We start from the raw sequence: 22506 nt of genomic DNA, 5'->3' as shown, positions 1-22506 counted from the left end.
ATGAGGCGGTGCATCACTTCACTTCAAGCTTAATCATATCCTGTAGTGTGTGATGCATCATTATTTACTAGTCTTGCTGTGTTGAAGTTTTTAGATTAGAGACATCTGTTAAGGTTCTCCTTCTGTGAGTAATGCAACCCCATTTCACAGTCGGTTAGGATTTTACAAGTCCTGAACTGTGAGCCCGGCCTAAGGTGCATCAAAAGTTATCATCATTTCATCCTGAAGGGAACCTGAATGTCTGTATCAAGTCCCATGGCCATCTATTCGATAGATGTTGAGATGTTTCAGTCTGGACCAAAGTAGTAGACCAACCAACTGAACAATCAACAGACACACAGTTTTATCTTCCAGTAAAATCATCATCAGGGGGAAGCAGAGCTGTCCTTTCTCACCTTATGAAGTAAAACTGAAAGCTCATCATTTGGAACAACTTTGACACATTTATCTTCCAGTAAACTGAACTATCATCTTCAACACATTCATGGCTGCACACGCCTGCGGCCTCCGCTCGACTATGACACTTCTCTCTCACACGGACAAACGCATGTCTGTTAGCTCACCTTCTCCAGGTCGAGGACCTTGTCTTGCATTTCCTTCAACGCCCCCAGCAGTTCAGCCTCGCGCAGCTTCGACTGCTCCAGCTGGGTCTGCAGATTGCTCACAAACTGCTCTGTGTACTGAAAGAAACAGCAGAGGTGTTACGCAGCTATATCGTACAACGGGACAGTTGGGCTTGATGCCAACATTCATCACCAGTTGATCATCTTTCTTGAGAGTGTGTTGATATTTATAAACTACCGGGAGCCTTAGTTGAACAGAGTGGCCTTGTTTGGGCTTAGACAAAATTAAAATCTTTTATTTTTTAACTGTCACATGTATTTGTCACGACTGCGAGTTCGGTTAAGCCAGCATTACCACAGTGTGAATTCTGCCACACGCTGCCGTTATATCTCTTTCTCTTTCCTTTTCTGCTGCGAAATGAAGCAAATTCAGTATTCATGAGTCCTTGAGAGCTTTTAGCACTGTCATCAAGAAGCAGAAAAGACAGCAGGAAATTTGCAGCCATGCATCTGATTTCTTTGGCTGCGGCCACCACGCAGAGTTATTGTGTTATTCTTCATTTCTCCAACAAGTAACTCAAGAGCATCAACACCAACATGCAACTTTAACCCCTTGTCATGATCATCTGCAGCTACAAAATGAAAATTGTTTAGAGGATTTCAATTTTGTATGACAACTTGACAGTGCTTATTAAATGTCTCTAAACTAAAGTAACCCAACATTAAAAATAGCTGAAAGAGCTCATTCCTGCCCGACTGACTCAGCGTGACGTCAGAAAATAGAAAGCTACTGTAGATTTTATTGTCACCTCATCAAAGTGAAACTACAAAGTGGAGGGTTGTGAGCGCAGCAGAAAAACACACCGGGCTGAGTGGAAAAATACTTTTCCTACAACGCAAAATACACAAGTTTGAATTTGGGTACATCGCGTGCGTAAGGGAGTTTCGGTTTGTCATTTTGGGTTTCTCAGTCTTCGTTATCAAAGACAACTGTGAATGTGTGGAGGTGTGTGAACTCTGGTGGGTGATTTTTTTTTCAGCAATCTGAGTTGGAATAAAAATCACCCGTCACAATGACATCAGTTGTGAGCACGTCCTGTCTAAAAACGTTAACAAAATAAATCAATGGCACACTGACGCTTGCTCTTTATTCTGCGTGGATGTACGCAGCATTGAACAGAGAGGATGTTAGACTTTTGTCACACCTTAAACTCTCACAGATAAGATCTGCTGAAGTGGCAGTGTGACTTTAAACCGTGAATTCTTTGTAAAAACCATCGAGAGCGAGCAGAAGGCTTTGTTTTGTCAGCAGCAGCTGGACAAATGAAACAGGCATTTTACTCATTTGTATTTCTTACTGCATCATTACAAACAGCTGCTGGTGTGTGCAGAACAATAAGCCTCTGTGTGCTCTTCAAGCATTTATGGTCCTGATCAATTTTTCTTCAAACAGAATCAGTTATGGTAAAACCACAAATCACCTTCAGGTAGAGATCATCATTTAAATATGTTTTAAAATCCACTGGTGAAGACAGTTTTCAGATCCTTTACTTAAGTAAAACTAACAATACTACAATGTAAAAATACTCTGTGTTATAAGGAAAAAGTCCTGCTTTTAAAGTGTAACACAAATATTGTTTTTAAAATATACTTAATAAATATAAAAGAAAATAATAAAAGAACTAAACGAATATAAACCGACCCTGTGATTGTTATACTATTACATATTATCATATTAGATTATTATTGCTGATGATTCATATATAGTAAGAACTATTTTCCCTTTGTACTTATATAGTGTTGGGTAGTTTAATCTATAACAAGACATCATATTTTAGAAATATTTTGTTTGTTCTGAATGAAAAATCTTAGTTTATAAAGTAAAGAGTAACTCCAGCTATCCACTTTAAGTGTGTAAAAGGTAAACAACTTGTTTTTAAAACAACAACAACAATTTTTTCCACTGAACTGCAGTGGAATATAGTACTTTAAACTTGTACTTAAGTGCAGTACTTGTGTAAAGTCAAATCAAAAGTTCAAATGTTCTCAAACAAGCTAGCACCTGCAACCATTTTGATGCCACGGCTTGGCTCCTTACATGCAAATGTTACACAAAACAAGTTCCCCCTCGACACTATTAAGCAGTGATGCATCTTGGATTTAGTCGCTTCTTTGTAAATAAAAAAAGAAAGTACAGGAAACAAAAAATCTAAACCCTACTTCTCGATGATTTTCATACGTGTGAACAAAATGACCCATTAGTGCTGGACAGTGCTGCGCTGTGGCCCTGGGTGTGGTCCTGATGTGGGTGTGTTTGAATATGCCACTCAAGTTGTGGTTGTTTGACTAATGCAGAGGAAACACAGTGCTGGTGAAGTAAAATGCAATAAAAGCAGAACAATAGGCGAGTATACACCAGCAATTACTATAGAAATATTTCAACATATTACCCAGATGATACCAACCAGAACGTTTTTTTAATGTTTTGTTGGTTTTAAGCACACGAGCGCCGGTGCCACGTTACACGTTTGATGTGCTTTGTGTCAATAAATGGAGCCGTTTTCTTTTATAATTTCTTTACAATGGAATAATTTATTGAACACAAGATTTTAGAAAGAAGAAGAGAAGAAAAGAACAAACTTAAATTCTGTAATTTTAATATCTCTGGTGGCGTGTTCAGCACACACATTCCATGTTACTGGGTTGTGAAACATGTCTTAGGTTTTGGTGGCTTGTGTTGCATACAGTACATCTGAACTTTTGAGAAATTTCCACTGAAGTCGGATGATATTCAGTGTTGCAATCAGTTCATTAAAGTCAAACACTGGCTGCTATAATTCTGACCTGAACTTTTTAAATGGGCAAATTTCAGCATGAAAGGAAAAGCTGAACATTTTGGAAAACCCATTTTTTCGCCTTCTTTCCAGAAATTAGCTGAGAAGATTGACGCTGTGCTCATGTCTGTTTTTCTTAATATGAAGCTACAGCCAACAGACTTAGCTTAACTTAGCATAGAGACTGGAAGCAGGGGGTACATGTAGCCTGGAACTGTATTTTTGTTAACACCAGTTTCACAGGTTTTATATGAACCAAACAAACTAGATCAAATGTTAATTAGTGAGTTTTACAGGTTTTTGAGACCAGTTTCTTTGTTATCTTTGGACAGAGCCAGGCTAACCATTTGCCCTGGTGCCCAGTCTTCATGCTAAGCTAAGCTATGTGCATGCAGGCTGCAGCTTTACATTAAGCAAACAGATATGAGAATGGTATCAGTCTAATTGAATTCTCAGCAAAAAGAAATTTCCCCAAAGTCGAATTAGTCCTTTAAGTAATTATGACTGGGAAATGGGTTTTTTCAACACTTTCACACAATCAGTACTCCAAACTGGTATCAGCTGAATCAGGAACTACATTCAAGATTTCACACATTTGAAAGCTTATCTGATCTCTTCATCTCATGAACCATCACTTAACAAATGACTCAACTGTTCTTGACAGAAAATCACCATAAATCACTGGTTCAACATATGTGAGGGGAAAATGATATTTCGCTTCCGTCGTCTGCTGTGTTGGAACAATCGTTTGTGTTGCGAGCACAGTCTGTCCACAGACTGTGCATTTGTGTTTACCTTCTGTTGCTGCAGCTCTCTGATGGTGTCCTGCGCCTTCTCCAGGCTCTCGCTGGCAGTGTTGCACTGCTGCCTCACCACAGCCAGCTCCCGCTTGATCACGTAGTTCTCCTCTGCCTCCTGTGCCCTCGTCACCTGACCCTGCAACAGCAGGCCAGAACAAGACAAAAGATCAAGATCAGCTCTGCAGTTCAAACTTTAAAATGCAGAAAACACATATACCAATGGAGGGAAAAGGTTAATTCTGAGCATCTTGGGAATCTGCGGCATTATTATGCTCAAGGTGAGATTTGTTACATGGTGCACAGTCCTTTAAGGGTATGGTTTGACATTTTGGGGAATGTCCTTATTTGCTGTCTTGCAGAGATCATGCTGAAAAGGTCAATACTGCTCTCATTTTAATTCCATTAAATATGAAGCTACAGCCAGCAGCAGATTAGCTTAGCTTAGCATTAAGACTGTAAACAGGGCAAACCGCTAGCCTGGCTCTGAACTGAAGTAACAAAATCTGCCAACCAGCAACTTTGAAGCTCACTAGTTCATACATCTCTTTTGTTTTATTTATTCAAAAACAGAAGCTAAAAAGGTTTTTTTTAGCTAAAAGCACAATGTGTCATTTTAATGCTTCAGCTGATGTCCAAATTAAACAAACTACAAGGGCACTCAGTAGAGCGCATACCTCTGCCAGGGCCCAACAGTCCCCTTTGATTCAATCGAGCCTAATCCGATGTCAAACTCGATAGCCTTGTATCACTCTAAATTCTAAACCTCCCACAACTGCATAGGATCTGCATCAAACCATTCTCACTCATAGATACCAGCCACCTACTGTACACATGTCTGATTTTTTTCATCAAGAGCCATGCTTTATTCTGAGAAATTAATGAAAATGTTGAAAAAAGTCCTGTCTTGCAATGTATATGAAAGCGAGAAAGAAACTCCTGGATCCGTCCCTTTATCCAGACCTGCACCAACAGTTAATGACATCTATTCTGGGACAAGACCCACCCTTAATCCAAGTTTCATGGAAATCTGTCCAGTAATGAGTTTACATGTTAATCAGTGAGCTTCATAGGTGCTGGTGGATTTTGTTACCTTGGGACTGAGCTACGCTAGCCGTTTCCCCTTGTATCCAGTCTTGTGCTAAGCTAAGCTAACCATCCTTTGGCAGTAGTTCGACATGAGTCTTCTTATCTAACCCTCTGCAGGGAAGCAAATAAGCACATTTCCAAAAAAGTTGAACTGATGTTATTTCATTCACATTTTGGTAAACTATGTGTATTTATAATAATAATAATAATTTGTACAGGACATAGTAGTAGTGATAATAATACACTTTTACATGCCACATGCAGGGATTGTACAACCTCATATTAAAGTTTCCATCATGGATAAACAGTACATGCATTCAGGCATTACAGGGTCACCTTGTGGACCGAAAAGATATACAACATAAGCAATATTCTCTCATGCACTTTTGGCTGGTTACTGATTAGAAGAGGAAGAGAAGCAGGTCAGGAGAGCAGAAAGAGGAGGAGGGAGAAGGACAGTCAGGTCAGTGGGAATGTGGTTCACAGTACTCTACCTGTATCAGTCTGTCTGCCAGAGCGGCACTCTCCTACAGCGCAGCGAAGTAGAGCAACAAGAGGATGAAAAAAAGAGATGAAGAGAGAGCAAAAGAAAATGGGACACCGGGGAGGATAAACCACAACAAAACCCAAGAGGAAACTCGGGGAAAAGAAAGAAACGGGATCGAAGTTTGAGGAGTCAGTCAATCGAAACAAATGTGGAGATGTTTGTGAAGAAACAAGAGGCAGCGTGAGATCACTAAGAGAAAAGTATTTCAGAGGAGGAGAAGATTAAAAATTGTAGTGTCTCTTTACAGCGTAGTGCTGAAGAAGAGAGAAGCATCTTCACCCAGAAACAAACGAACACACACACTGCAAGAACTAGCTCCTCCACAAGAGAAAACCAACCACAGAAAATCTAAAACCCACAGCATTAACAAGATCTTATCAGAACACGAAGAGTCCTCCGTCGTATCCTCTCAATGACGCTGCATTTACCTGATTTATTTTAGCATACAGAGAGGCAGGAATCCAACCCCGGCTCTTACCTTCTCCAGCGTCTCGATCCTCTGCTTCAGCAGCCTGTTTTCTGTGCGTAACCTCTGAACAGAGAGAGGGTGGTACAGAAAAGTTAGAAGGCATAAAACATGGTTTATTGTGTAATCCACATCGTGCACAAAAACACAGAAACAAACACACACCTTGATCTCAATTTGTTCCTCCATTTCTTTGTTCTTTATTGTGGTGTATTCTTTCTCAAGTCTGATAAAAAATAAACAAAAACAACAGGATTATGTTTTTTTTTTTAAGAACTTACTGTAGTTCCTCAGTTGCTGTGTTTTATTGACTAGTTCTCTATTTTAATAGTAATGCTAAAAACAAACAGATCAGTGTGAAGCCCTGAGCATTAATCAGATAGCAAGAAAATCCTACTGGGCTACATGAAGCCCGTCCAGCCCGACTCTCACTGGTTGTTAGCCGAGTAATGAGCACTCTTACTTCTTCATCCTCTTGGGGTTGTATTTAACCTGGTAGGCCCTGAGGATCAGCTTGTCTGGGCAGCTGTCAAACTGGTGGGGGATCACCTTCTGGAAATGCTGGCAGACCCCGAGGGAAACACAAGATTAGAGAGCTCAAGACAGACAAAGCTGCTCATTCATATTTTATGAAGAAGCAGGCAGACACGTTTTAGAAGAATGAAGACGAGCGGCTAAGGTTACGATGGTCCTGATGCACAATTAAGTTATATAGATGTTTTTATTTTGAGTTCAAACATACTCCATTTCATAAACTGAGATGAGACTTAATCATTTCAATGTTTCAATCAAAAATGTCAATAACAAGATTCACTGCTTTTCTCTGTTTATCAGTATAAACTGAATATCCTGCAGGTTTTGAGGGTTTGTTAAATCAAACAAGGAATTTGAGCTTGAATAGTGGAAAGGGAAATTATAATGGCTAATTTTAGCACTATTTTCTCAATTAACTAAGTGAATAATCAACAGATTAATCACTTATGAAAATAGCATTTATAGGTCATTTCCATTTTCTGCTGTATTTTACCCCAATAGAAAGAAAAAGAAATGGAAAAAGGCTATTAAAAGTTTATAAATGAAAAAAATACAACAAGGTGAAAATGTCCAACCTTTGATCTAAGTTGGGGATTTTGCCTCATATTTCAGATCAGATACAAATCAATACTTAATTCACTGGTTTGGAGAGTTTTTACCAAGCAGCATCCAATTAGAGCTCATTCTCTCCTGCCTTACTGCTCCACCATCACACATCATCGAATGAGCCCCAGTTCCTGTTTCTGTTTTGAATTAATGTGACCGAGTGAAGCAGATCTGTCGCTCAGGAAGCTCTTGTGCAAAAGGGAAAGTGGGACGTTGTGGAGCAATTCACTCATGATTGAATCTGTACATGAAACTAATTTCAACGACAAGCGGTGTAAAGCTGCAGCTGCTAACCTGTGACATGCCCTCCATGTCGAGCTGAATGAGGTCAGTCTGGTTGTACTGCAGGATGGCGAGGCCCACACGGAAGATAATCTCTAGGCCCTGCAGACAGGTCATATATTTGAAACATGTGCTGAAAATGCACAGTTAAGCACATCAAATACATAAAAACACATACTTGTGTATGTGTTGTTTCCTACCTCATACATGAAAATATCAAAAATGCGTGTGGCGACAGGCAGAGGGAGGAAGGTGAGGAAAAGAGTGAGGAACCAGGACGAGGCATACATGGATGTGTGGAAACTCTGGGACCGAAAATGGACGTTCAGCTCTGGAAGTTGCTCCTGAGATCAATGAAAAGAGGAAGATCATAAGCCTCAAACAAACACAATACAGTCCAAGGACATGTGTGCTGGACACGAATAAATGATTTGCTGCCCCTCTGTGGATGAGTCTCACACTGCAAGCCTCATGTTCGTTAACAGACTGCACTGCTTCCTCGTTACCTGCAGCAGATACTCAAACTGGTAGATGCAGAGTCCCAGCTCGGCCATGCTGGGTTTGAACAGCTCCCTCAGGCGGTACTCCTGCATCAGACGCACAAAAACACAAAACGCCTCCTCCTCGGGCATCTGGGAGGAGGGAAGAGGGGTCAGTCAAGTTTCCTCATTAGGTAGAAATTACAGACAGCTTATGTTGAACAGCTTATTATACAGTGACTCCCATATATTACAGATGACCTCAAGAGAAAACTAAGTTGCCCTGCAGTTTAAAAAAAAAAAAATCACGTTTATTTTAGAGAAATCTAGTGGGACTGATTACAACAAAGCTCAAACATAATACCGAGACGCTGAACCTTTAGGAGAAAAAAATCCTCATTATAGATCCTGAATTATTTGAGCATTACCTGCATAAGCAGCAGACCAACAATGAATGCGCTGCCTTGACAGTAGCCCACCTCTCGATCCACAAGAGAGTACGCCTGAAACACACACACACACACACACACACACACACTTGTAATGTGTTGTATTTTTAGAAAGCAGCGCAGATGACATCTGTAATCCTGACCGAACATCCAGACTGTGAGCGGCAGGATCAACAAGTCACCAGAGGTCTCTTCATTTCCTGCGCAGCTGAGCCACCAGAAAAATCGACTGATATGCAGACGGTCAACAAACTTGTTTCCATGGCTGTGAGCAACAGATGTCCACATTTTTGATTCCCTACAGATTCTGTCTCATGAATATAAATTACATCAGGAAAGTAACACTCAGCCTGGCAAATACAAAATGGATCGGTTAATTGCAGCCACAAAACTGCACTCTGATTTTATTATTGCTACTTTTTTCAGGCAGTATTACAAACTTGCTTGTCATGCTGAAACAAAGAATTTGACAATTTTGAACACTTAAATTATTTAAGTCAAATTATTAAGCAAAAATGCAAAACATATGGTGGTTCAAGTTTCTAAAACGTGAAGATTTGCTCCTTTACTCTATTGTAAATCATCTTTAGGGTTTCAAAGGGTTGATCAGACCAAACAAGCACCTCTTTAGGCTCTTGGGAACTCAAATATTTGAAGAAATAATCGACATATTAAAAAATTACTCGATGGAGTTAAAGCAACGGATAAATGTATTTATCGAGAGTTGACAGGAAATTAAATGGAAAAGTTCACCCGAAAAGGAGCTTCACTGCAAAACAACAACTGAAGTAGATGGGGACTTAAAACGTAAAAAAACAACCAGGAAAAAAACAACAACAAAAGAACAAAATCCATCCAAGTCCATCGAAGCCCCGACATACCAAATCGGTTGGAAAAGACATTATTTACACCCTTTTTTATGCGGAAATCTTCACTGTAGCTGGTAAGCTACAAGCGTTAGCATACCCCCGTCTGAAGTGGGTGCATGAGCTTGACGCACTCAAAGCCAAGGGTGTAAATAAAGTCTTTTTAAATCAATCTGGGATCTTCAAGAGACTTGGATTATGCCAGATATGCCAGATGGAGACATTACATGCTTTTTCTGATTTTCTTTACATTTTACAACAAGTCCCCATCTACTGCAGTTATTTAGAAGAATGGTGCAACGCTGTTTTGTTGTGAAACTTCAAAAATGTTTTGTTGACTTTCCATCTTTTCATTTTTGTGTGAACTTCTCCTTTAAGGGAAGACAAAAGGTCCCTGGCAACACTGCAGTTACATGATCATCATATTAAACCTCTGTAGGCCACCAGGACGCCTGATTCTTAACAATTTTAACAACACACCCTTTGCATCTGGTACCAGATGAGCAGACCCACCAAGTCACTCACAGTGTGAATGCCAAATTCATAAATGACTATATAACTTCCAGACCTTGATGTGATGTCAAACTCTGCAGTGCTCACCTTCATGACGTTGAAGAGGACTTCCTGCCCCAGGCTGTCCTGGCCTTTGAAGAACTCGTGCTCGGGGTAGGTGCGGGCGATGTCTCTGCGGATGAGCTTCTCGCAGGGGGAAGACATCTTTAGCAGCTCAGAGTACTGATTCTTCACCGGCATGTCTGTGGCATTGCCCAGCAGCTGCCAGACGATGGCCCGGAAATGATGAGGGATGCCCTTTCTGATCAGCTCCTGCAGGACAAAGACAGAGAGACATTACAGAGGATTAATACGTCTCCTTTATATGCTGATGGATGTCATTTTAAAAATGTCTAAGCATCTCTTTAAGAGCAAAGAGCAGGCAGATGAGTTGACAGGAATCAATTACAGCTGATGAATAGATGTATTTACAAGGACAAGTTAGTATTGTTTTATGATTACAGCCACTCAGTACATTATAATGCATTTACAACAATAATTCCTGACCCTCAGCTCATGTTTCTTCATCGAAATCAAATTCTGTCTTAATTTTTGCTGTTTTGTTCGCCTGCCCTTCCCTTTCGCCCTGACTCATTTTGCTGTCCTGTCCCCTCATCCATCTTCTCTTCCCCTGGGCTTTCTCTTTTTGTCACAGAGGACACAGACAGACACGAAGAACAAAGTAGGAGGGAAAGAGGATGAAGAGAGAGGCAAACTGATGCACTGCAGCTTTAAGGCACTGGTGCAGTCATATCAAAATGATTGTATTAACACATAGCATCTGAATTGTTATGACGGTTTATCTTCCGAAAAAAAAAAAGTGTTCAGTTGAAGGGGAGCGTCAGCAAAATAAACCTCGAGGCCATGTTTCTGACACCTAAAAATAACCCTTTAAATAAAAACAGAGCAGTGATAAAGTCGGTAGTTATAGACGGCCAGCCAGCCTCCACGATGAGTCAGGGATTCATGGGGCCCTCTTTCTTTTTGTTTCTGACCCAGTAAACTTCCTGTGAAACCTGACCAACAAGATTTAAAAACATAACGAGGAGGCTGATAATCTCCTTATTGATGTTCTCATTTTTAATTACATTCAATGACTCATTCTGGAGAAAATACTGCCACATAATCTCTCATTTTCCTTCTCCGGTGCTGCATCCCCACCTTCAGGAGTTTGTCCTTCTTGCGTCTCCACTCCTCCCACTCGTTGACGATGCGGCCCCACAGGATCCAGGTGTCCTCCTCCAGGTGTGACAGGTTGGAGGAGGCCGAGGAGCTGGACACCAGCGAGGAGCCACTGTTGCGCCGGGAACCGCTCATCGAGCGCATCGACTTGGAATCGGCCTCCAGCAACCTGCAAGAAGAGAAGACAGGAAGCTCAAATTACGATTGATTGCTTGTGATGGAAAAGGCACAACATGCTGGTCTTATACAACATGGTACACACGCTAAGATGAGCATTAGGAGCCATGGCAGGCAGATATGACATTGAGGCAGACTGTGACATTGCACAGATCAGTGGGTTTGTGGAAACACTGCAGAGGCACCAGACGCCTCAGGGCTTTTTACCTTAAACTACAAAATCAGAGGCTCGAGGATTTTAGACACACAGCTGGATGGTTATGAAAAATTCATATAGAAGAAAAACAACAATACGCCTTTGTTTACAGGATCAGATTAATTGGAAAGGAAGGAATCTAGCTTTTATATATTTATATATTAGACCCATCGGCCTAAACAATATGACCTAAAAGGTACTGTAAATATTAGGATAGTCTGACATTTTTCTGAAGATATCCCAGTAGACAAGTTTATTTAAAATACAGCAGAAAATAGTCCATATGTCATCTGCAGTAATAGTTTGTTCTGCATACAGTAGAAGTAGTATATTGTTATAAAGAGCTTGGTGGATTATCTGTAGGTCACCTTTCCACTGTCTGCCACTGCCTACATGACATTTGGCTGACAGAAGGCTGATAACCAATATTTGGAAACGATATTCATTAATTCATTCATATTCAATTAACCTAGACTCTGAGGTCAAGCCGAGTCATTAAGTCTTATTCTGTATTTCTCACAAACAATCAAGCGTTGAAGGAATTGCTGTACATTTTGGAGAAAAAAGCCAATAGTTCTCTAATGTTTGCACAAGTAAACGTAAATCTTCAGCCAGAAATAGTCCATCAAATAATATCACAGCTTGTTTTTAATGCCACAGTTTTGTGCAGATTAAACAAACAAAGTAAAATATGTGAATTACTGAGTTTTACAGGTGTTGGTAGGCTGATTTTGTCACCTTTGTTTGAGCAGAGCCAAGCCTGACGTGTTCCCCTCTTACCAGCCTTCGTGCTAAGCTATGCTACCTGGCTGTCACTTCACATGTCAGCGTCTTTCTCAAACTGGCCTTTTATAAGTTTGTATGTTTGTATATTCCTCTGAGTCTGGTTCAACAGGACAGCAGGAAGCAGACATGATGTGATTAAAGAGACTGCTCTTTACCCCGAGGGTGTTAAATTCAGTCCCACTTTAACCCTGAATGTCTGATTCTTTTAAATCACTTGACTCTTGCATCCTGCCCTTTGACTCCTGTGCTTAAACATGTGATGGCTGGATAAAGATCTGCACAGTATGTGACTCCTTAAAGTAAAAGAATCACAGTGCTACGGTTTATTCTTCTGAGTTATTTACCATCCCCGCTGCACTCAATAAAGTGCAATCAAAACTATATGTACAGAGATTCCCAACGGAGAACGTGGTGCTCTTACTTGCGTGGGATTAAGCCTTATCTAACACAGGGATTAAACCTTCCCCTTGAATAGTGAATAAGTGATTACATACCCGATGTTATCCTTGAGGAAACAGATCTCGAACTGATTAAATAATGAGCTTACTGAAAGAACATGCAGTAACATCCTGCGTACATGTGTGTGCTTTACTTTTCAGTGAGAATTAAAGGTTGTTTGGTTTATGGAGTGCAACAGGTAACAGGAACAGACGACAGGAAGTCATGCTAGGCGGCACTCACTGACGACCTGATCCTAGTCCTTCTGTTCTTCCTCTTCTCATATTTAAAATGTTCTAATAGGAAACATTGAAGTTTGAGGGCCCAGTGCCCAGAGTTCTCTAAAACACTAACCTACATACCCATCTTTTGTTACCCAGTGTATTTCTTGCAGATGTAGGGCGTGCAGATTTGTGATTCTAGGTCAAACTGACATCGGCTTGTAGTCACTCAAAAATCCTTTAGACTGGACCAAGACCATAGACACCTGGATTTGAACAATGCCAATTATATTTCTAGCCCCAAAGGATCTGTGTCTTAACGCTGCGAAATACACTATTACTGTTTCTCCAGATGTCACTGTGACCACAACCTTAGAGCGCCTGAAATATATTACTTGAGAACCTCACACCTTGTGTGCTTGAAAGGTGACCGTAAAACCTTCGGTTTCTCTGTTTAATGGAGCACAGTGGCTGCAGTCTGCTTGGATTCATGATGGTTAGGAAGCAAAAATCCACCGAAACGGACATTTCTTCAAATGTCAATCTTCTCACATTCAAAAGTTATAGATATGTTTGAGAATCACTTGAAGCCTCACAAATATAAATCTTTTACTGATATTTTCATGGTCTCTTGAAAATCAGGGATTCATTAAAAGCTCTTGAGTGGCCTGTGAAGGACAGACTTTCTACCGTGTACCATATTCTGTTTATTTTCATCAACGGTTATATCAGTGGTTGCTATGTAATGTACACTATTGGGCTTTTAATGCAAAACATGTTCTCTGTATGGGATCACAACTCACACTCTTTGATGTTCCTGGTGAAACTTAAAATTTCAGGATGATAACAGCTCTCTGGATGGCTGATAACCTGCACCCCTATCAGAATTTAACAACATCTCCTATCATGAAGCACTAATTAAATGCCATATTAGACCATCTCATTAATAAGATACTGTTTTAACACTACCTTCAACCCTCATTATTTTCTGCACTTCATTCTGTATCTGAAGTCGAACTTTCAACACTTTGAACTTGACCTACTTGCCCACTCATCTATATTCTTGAGTCTGTGTTCATGTCCTTGATCAGAGATTCTACCTCAAACATCGACTTTCTACAGTTTAATGACTTTTCTTGTCCATCGTCGGTTCTTTGGTTAAACAGCTACTACCTTACAGGATTCAGCCACACTGAGAAATTACATGTCATGATATTATCACGATAATCATGAAGTGGGCTTTTTTAAAACAAAAAAAATAAAAAAATAAAAACATAACCGCTCAACAAAAGAACCAATGTAGTCATTTGATGAAGATGCAGCAAGTTAATTAGCAGGACATGCTAACAAGACCCTCCAGACTTCCTGAGCCCCCTGCACAGTGCTTCAGCATGCGGAGCAACCACAGCTTGACAGGCCTGCTGTGCCTAGCTTGTGTTGCAAAGCTATGACAGGACAAGAGGAGATGTTTAGCTAACAGTCAATGAATATTGACAAATTAATTGGTTGAAGCTGCTACTGTACAACTGTAAGACATGCGTTGTTTTCACTGCAACAGTTAATACGATGAGGGCGGCTCTCACCTGTTCTGCTCCTCCAGTTTGGCCAGCAGCTCCAGCTCATCTGGACTCAGGTTCTCCGAGTCTGCAGGGGAAGCGGCTGGTGCTGACAGCACTGCATCATGGGAGGATGAATCTGGGCTGAGCACTGGGCTGCCTGTTGATGGCGGGTCTGGATCCATGCCGGTAGGAGAAGAAGGGCACTCTAGCTGAGGGAGAGCCCCACTAGAGCCCTCTCTTTCTGGGCTGCCGCTGGGTATAGACATGGCAGTGGCGATGGAGTGATGGGTGAAGCAGTGTGGGTGTGGTAAGAGGGTCTTCCAGTCTGTTGGTCTCCCTCCTCAGTGAGCCTGGCTGTCTCCTGATTGGCCGCCTGGCTGGCCGTGGAGCAGATATGATCAGAGGTCTTCAAACCTGTCATGGATGCAGAAAAGCTGAATGAAAATGGCTGACTACGGATAATTAACAAGTAAATATTAAATCCCCAAATTAATGTGACAAATACGTCCTCTAGATGTGCAAAACCTGTGGCTACACAGCATCATCTGTCCAGCCCTGATAAGTTGTATCTTAAGATTAGGGCTGCAACAAATGACACATTTTCTTACTGACTAATCCCTTCACATTTTCCCAAATCTTTGGGTCAGTGTTTATCAATCCTGTTCCTGCATGTTTTAGATGATTCCCTGCTCCATCACACCTGATTCAAATGATCAGCTCAGTGTCAAGCTCTGCTGAAGCCTGATAACAACCCATTTATTTGAATCAGGTGTGATGGATCAGGGATACATATAAAACATGCAGGGCAGGCCGCCAGGAACAGGACTGAAAATCACTACTTTAGGTGATACATTCAAGTCTCGTGTTTTCTCTGACCAGTGGCCTACACCCAAACATATTAAATTTACAATATCAACAGAGAGAAAAGCACAGAATCCGCACATTTGAGGAGCTCATTATTGCTTAAACAATGACTTCAATGCTGTATCGATTATTATCATCGATTGTTGTTGACTAATTGTTTTGACTGATCATTTCAGCAATAAAGGGGCTTTTTTAAGGGCTATGAAGCTAATTTGAGCTGAAATCTGTATCTGTTGTAGATCCAAAATACTCGACCTTTAACATTTATTATTGAAAATGATACCAGTTTGTAATGTTGGAAAAATCTCTTCAACTGCACAGTAATTGCTTCTGCTCGGGGTCTCTCAATAACAACCAAACAAAAGACCTGAGCAGTGTGGGATCATGGGAGTTGTCCTCAACAACCACCATTGCTGATGACAATCTAGCTACGTGACTCAGGCAGAAATGTTCATGTACAAGGTAAGGTTTTAAAGTTTCCTCCTCACTCTCTGGTTCTCTCTTGGGTGTTACCTAAAATTACAGATTTATCTGGGTTTGAACATTCATTGAAACATCTGGGACAATGTAAGTACACAACTCAACAAATGTCTAACAGAACTCTGGTCGTTTTTCTTTTTTTTTCATTTCAATGCAGAAATGTTACATAATATATCTTTAATTCAGTGGGATGAACTCAATTCAATAGAACATACTGATATCAAGATTACCCTATAAAGATTTTAGTGCCCAACTCCAACACATAAACATCATTTAGTCAAACAATGAACAAATCACAGTCCTACCAATGTGCAAACACCCATTCCTGTGCACTTGAAAATTAGGAGTAGCATGTAATGTCAGTGATTCAGTCCACATGAAGATGCCAATACGGCCCCTCCACACCCTCGTTCAAAAAAGCTTCCCTGAGGGAGTGACTCTGAGTCACTGTAATGACATCATTCTGGCTGAGAACATCACAGCCCATCACTACAGACAAACTCTGCTATCAGAGAGCTGTTTTTCTTTACATTTACAGTGATAAATAAATGATGAACCTTGACACGAAAGAACGAACCTGTCAGTAGCTTTTCACACATAATGACCTACATTGTTTTTCAATTAATATCAGACCTTATGGCTTTCAGAAGAATTGAGCTATGGTCACGGCTCCTGGGCGATTAATGTGCATTAAGTCATAATAAATCAATCAGATCATTGATAAATCAGATTAATAATTGAGTGAGTTCAGAGCAATAAGAAAGAGCTAATAACAAGCTGAGGCTTCTGGCAGAAACAGAAGAGTTTGGGGAGCTTTTAATTGCTTCCCTTCTGATTTAAACCTAGGCGTGACTTCACACCAAGAGAAAACTGTGGAAAACTGTTTTGTTTCAGCTGAAGGCACTGTTAGTTTTATTGGGGGTTTTATAAATGATCAAAAAAACTAATATGTGTATTTGTGTCGTTCAAGTTTAATTAGTTATAAGCATACTTGACTCGTTAGTGCAACATTTAACTTGCTAATGTTCGACAGCTCATTGAGACGCTGTGATTTGTTTTCCTTCATTATATTCATACACACACACACACACACACACACACACACACACACACACACACACACACACACACACACACACACACACACACACACACACACACACACACACACACACACACACACACACACACACACACGGTGTAGCTGACAACCAGCTATTAATAAAATAAATATGGGGCCAGATGAGAGAAATCCTAGACAGAAAATACACAACCACAGTGGTGTAGTCAAAGTCACACACAACAACAGTACAGTAAATTTATCGACAATTACCATCATACAACTGAAAACTCAACAACAATGCAATACAGAATGGATTTTTGCCGTGTAATCAATCATGAAGGTCGAGAGCAACGTACAGTTTTTGAAGCATATGATGCAGACATGTGCCACAAAACAAGGAGAGCAGAAAAATAGCCTGCAGGAGAGGAGAGCGGGGAGGAGAGGAGCATAATAACAATCTGAACAGGGACAACACTACATGGGGAAGAGACAAGGACCACATTCATGCACAGAAACCAGCCCGATCAAAAGAGCCATTAACAAGCCAATGAGACCAAATCACATGTGTAAAAGGGCTCGGTCAAAGGACGAGTCTCATAGAACAGATTTTCCCAGATACTTTATATTTACTCATGTTAAATCTGGTACAGCTAAACCAACTTTTTGTGCATGAAATTACTGCAACGATCTCAGAACTGACAGTGTCAGCCTGCCTTTTCTTTTAAGATTAAAATCATCGGACAGATGGCTGAGCCTCAGGCTCTGAAGCATCTGCCTTCTCAGTCACAAAAATTCACCTCGATCCGAGCAGTGAGCTCTATTTTTATTTACAAATTTTATAACTGTGCCAGACACTTTTCACCTTGATCTAATTACCCACAAATCCTTCAGTAAGTCGACTGTGGAGCTGAATACAGCAGGCTTGTGTTCACCCTCCTGTCCAGTCTGTGATACTCTAAATCAAAGGCACAAGAGAGAAACGACGTTGTGAGTTCAGCTCTCTTATGCTAAGATCAGAGTTTGAATTTCAGCGTACACATCCTCCTCCTGATTTTCATTTGGTCCGATCTCCAGATTTTAAATTATTGTTGACGGGACTCTGCTGCAGATCCACATTGGGATTTAGGCTCACAGAGGAAAGTATTTACCCAGCTGACACAGCCATCTTCTTTAATTCGGGAAAATTGAATTGTCACTGATACAGAATCATAGCACACCCGTGAATTTGTGGTAATAATTTGCAATAATTCTTGTGAATTCTGCTTGTGACCGTTTCCTATTTCGCCTTATTCTCAGAATATTTCAGCTGATAACAGTCGAGCTAAAGGAACTTTTATACATTTTAACAATCATCAGGCCCACACGGAGTCTGCGCACACAGAATTCAGACGACAACTCTGCAGATTGTCCGCAGATTTTAAACGAGTTACTGCTTGTAAAACTCAGAACATTAACATATCCTCACCCCTGTGCGTGCGTGTGTGGCACAGTCGTTAGCATTAGATCAGTTTGTGGTACAGTGTGACAATAATGCAAACATTTGATTTACTGCGAGGAACTGAGAGACTACTCATGTCCCTCATGTTGGTGAAGAAATAAAATCTCACACTCACATTTTTTTGTTTTCGTTTTGGCCTGTTAACCCTTAACTTTAAAATCAATAACATAATAGCCTCCCTCAAACTGAACACAATAAATCTTGTTGGAGGGGATACTACTCGGGCTGGGAGAATAAAAACAGCGAGTGTTTGGATTTATGGCAAAATGTTCCCAAAGCTCTTCAGCTAGTTACCTGCACAGACGACTGACCACTACTGGAATTCTCACCAACAGCTTCTTACATCTGATGAACCACATTTTTTCCACCACAAAAAAATTAAGATTCTGTTGAAACAGAAATCTGGACTTGTGAATAAGGATGTCCGAGGATTAAACCAACGTCTGCTGGAGGAATTGCATTTAAAAAGAAACCCACAAGCGCCGTGAAAACATCTTAAACATCATAAGTATCAGCCTGATAGTACAAAAGAAGAGATGCTTCAGAGATACTTCAGCACTACAGAGGGCAATTCAGCTCTGTCACTGTGGTCAGGCCACACTGTAAAAGGTGTGAGTCATGCAGCAGAGTGGTACTAAAGCAAGTGTTTTTCCTCTCTCTCTCTCTCTCTCTCCCTCTCTCTCTCACACACACACATACATTGGTTAATGGAAGGACATTTTGAAGGTCTCTGACAAAGCAAAACACACCAGATTTTCTGTGCTTGGCTGTTGCTCTGTATATGACAGCAGGCTCCCTCTAATGTCATTGTGTACTTGGGAGAAACTGCAGAGGACAGAGATAAAGGCAGCTTGGAGGTGCTTTCATTGTAATCCATTGAAATTGTGTTTCCAAGCATGTTTCGTGTGTGTGAGTGTGTGTGCTGCATGAAAGGTTACTATTTAGCATGTGCACTGACATGTCTCCATGCTTGGTGTGTCTATGTTCACATTCCACCTCAGTATGTGTGTGTTAGTTAATGTGTTAGATATGGGACCCTAACCCCACATATGTGCAAGTTTTTTGTGTTTTTGGTTTATGTTTAGTCTCCTCCTGACTAATATCATGCACCATGCACAACGTTACGTTATTGTGTAATGTGTACGCGTGGATCTCGCTGTCTACAGAAACAGACAGAGCTATTGTTTCCTCTTCTGACCCCCCTTCACACACCACACACAGACACACACACACACACACAGACACAGACACATCCCCTTTGCCCCTCCATGTTTATAATGTTGTATCAGTGCAGGATGTGTCTGATTTACAAAATACTTTTCATCTGGGTTGTAAAGAAGCTTTTCACGGTCTCCATCTGGGCTCAGTGACTTTGAGCTAGCCTGGGGCAATTAAAATAAGGGAGGGTTAAAAAAATATGCAGATACCCTCCCTTTGATCTTTTCACAACACCCACCAACAACATATTCATCCCTATTTTCCTGCTTGTGACGTAAGTGGTGATATTACAAGCATTCTGAGGTGTAAATTATTTCCCCAGAGACTGAAAAAGACACACAAAAATGGAAAAAAAAACCTGAACAGCATTTTATGAAGGAAAAACAGAGAAATCAGCTCCTTTTTCAAAGAAATCCCAGCCTCGCAGATGTGTCATCCCCTCCCTCCTACTATTAGCGTGTGCGTCTCACCCTCGGGTCCTTCCATCCCTGACATTAGGCGACCCTTTCCTTAATCCGTAGCGGCTAACCTCGCTGTTGTTCCAACTCATGATCTCATGTTTGGTCGCTGACACGTGGACTGTTCATTTCCACGCTTCTGATCTACTGGACTCACTGTCCTTGTGACTGCCGTTGTGCATGTTGTTGCTCCAAGTGTCCCATTAATAAATAGGGATGTTTTTCGTGTTTGTGAAAGCAGCTCGATTAGCTAAAGCCAGTGCATGGGATTAGTTTGACTGCACATATTGACAAGATAAACACACTCTCCATATAGTGCACAGGGGCAATGGGGTGCAAAACACATACCAATCAATTAGTCTATGATGAAAGCAGGCTTTTAAACGACCTTACAGCATCTGCCTGACAGTGGTGGAAGGATACTTCAGGTTGTGCTTCACTTGAGTATTTTCCTTTCAAATATGGTACTTTTTTATGACAATTCTGTAATAACAGAAGATATATCGTCTTTTTTATTTGTCACAACACTCCTCCTTAATCATTCATCTGAAGTTTAACTGCAGAGATGCATGATATACATCAGGCAGATGCATTATCGTCAAAATATTAGGAAATGTATGTCATCGGCTATATATGAGTATTAGTGAAATTATAGCCAATAAATATCCAAGATAATGATAATTCATTGTTAAGGTAACAGAATATCAATTAAAGAAATTGCTTAAAATTTGAGTTGTCCTCGTCCACAAATCTTTTTCTACAGATGTAAGAAAACATGGTTGTTTGGTACAGAGCCCAGCATGATGATAGTTTTTACAGTGGAAATAAAATTGTGATGCAAAACTGATCATCCCCACTGATCGTTAACCGCATCGCCATCGCAGTGTTTGTCAAAACAATCACAATTTGACTTTTTTTTTTTTTTAAACCATATTGTGCAGCCCTGCTTCTTTCTAACACAGATTTTTCTCAATGTAGTCTTCAGCTTCAACTAACGCCGACTCAATTGACACAATTTAAAGTGATTTATCAGATTACAGAGCTTAATCTTTAGCCTCAAAAGCTTTATGCAACTTTTGTCACACATGCAGCAGCAAGCATCAAGTAAACATTTGAATGAAGGACTTTAACTTGTAATGGAATATTTTTATATTCGATTACACTGGTACTGGTACTTTTACCTAAGTTAATGATCTGAGTAGTTTACTGTACAGTGAATCTGACACAGAGATTCACGTTCATATCTCTGCGTACTGGGAATGAATGGTTACCTATTAACTCTGAGAACATCAGCCCTCAGCCCCATCATTACAGTAACGACCGAACAGCCTTCATGTACCAACTGCACTGTATAGATCACAGAGATGTAATTGGTAACTCTCTTATGTTCGTGCTGTGCAATGCAGCAAATGTTTTTGGGGGGATTTGTCCAATAAGTGTGACATTAAGCCTGAATGAATGAGGAGACATATTTGGGGCAATCGAAGCGACAACGACAACAAATGTTTTCAAGACTTGGTCCCCTAAATCTACCAACTACGTTCACTTTCATGACTAATGCTTTCCTGCTCTAAATTTAGTTAGTATCCCTCTCCAGACGATTCGGTTCCCCTGAGTGCCACTGTGAGAGGAAATTGTCCTGAAATAGCCATCCCCACAACCCATCAATTACCTTCAAGTACAGGCTGCTCTTCTGCTCTTTTCCACCACTGACTGGTCAGCGCATTAGTCCTAATACTGCTCAGATTATTTAAAATCTTATAACTGAAAAAAAATGCATGATAAAACAGACTGCAACATCCACTAATCACTCACTAATCTCAAAACTGGATTACACAGGCGAGGATAACTGCTACCAACTGGGTGCTACTGCAGGCACATAGCCACTGCTTAATGTGATGCTGAAGCAATGACTGACATTAGTTCTCCCGCTGCATTCATTACATTATCTTTTTTTCATACTTTACCAGCAGCTCCGTCACGAACGCTGATCAGTAGCTGAGCTGCTGTTTAATCACCTGGTCTGATTACAAACATCTGTTGTTTGCCTTAGAAACGGCTGTGAGAGACTGAAACAGTCGAACACTACGAATCCACAAACATCTGAAAAATGTGATTCATTTTTGCAAGCTTGTTTTCTTCTATTTCATAATTACCTAAAGCCTCCTGGGGAGATGAGGAAGTGAATCAAACTGTGCCTTTAGTGAGATGATCGGAGCAGGTGTTCACAAAGACTGCACTGTGGAAGGATCAGGTTGACTTTGAAACCGAAATCTAAAGATGTAAAACACAATTTATGGCC

At 40.6% G+C, this 22506-nt stretch overlaps 1 protein-coding gene across 3 annotated transcripts in view; it reads right to left on the bottom strand.

Annotated features, from left to right (window-relative positions):
• evi5l (ecotropic viral integration site 5 like) overlaps positions 1–22506 on the bottom strand; it is a 39444-nt gene that overhangs the window by 11295 nt on the left and 5643 nt on the right. For 2 of the 3 annotated variants that reach the window (XM_084378719.1, XM_084378718.1), the window contains 13 exons: positions 14648–15037; positions 11226–11415; positions 10113–10337; positions 8626–8700; positions 8225–8350; positions 7919–8062; positions 7731–7820; positions 6760–6857; positions 6462–6522; positions 6309–6362; positions 5778–5810; positions 4193–4333; positions 564–680 (listed from right to left, as the gene is read on the bottom strand). In XM_084378719.1, coding sequence (XP_084234845.1) covers positions 564–680; positions 4193–4333; positions 5778–5810; positions 6309–6362; positions 6462–6522; positions 6760–6857; positions 7731–7820; positions 7919–8062; positions 8225–8350; positions 8626–8700; positions 10113–10337; positions 11226–11415; positions 14648–14889 — 1596 coding nt within the window. In that variant the 5' untranslated portion in view covers positions 14890–15037. The remainder of the gene's footprint in view (positions 1–563; positions 681–4192; positions 4334–5777; positions 5811–6308; positions 6363–6461; positions 6523–6759; positions 6858–7730; positions 7821–7918; positions 8063–8224; positions 8351–8625; positions 8701–10112; positions 10338–11225; positions 11416–14647; positions 15038–22506) is intronic. The other variant, XM_084378720.1, reaches the window with a different exon arrangement.

Source organism: Pagrus pagrus, assembly GCF_965226575.1.
Source record: "Pagrus pagrus genome assembly, chromosome: 2".
Taxonomy (NCBI): domain Eukaryota; kingdom Metazoa; phylum Chordata; class Actinopteri; order Spariformes; family Sparidae; genus Pagrus; species Pagrus pagrus.
This window is presented reverse-complemented; position numbering and strand designations above follow the sequence as displayed.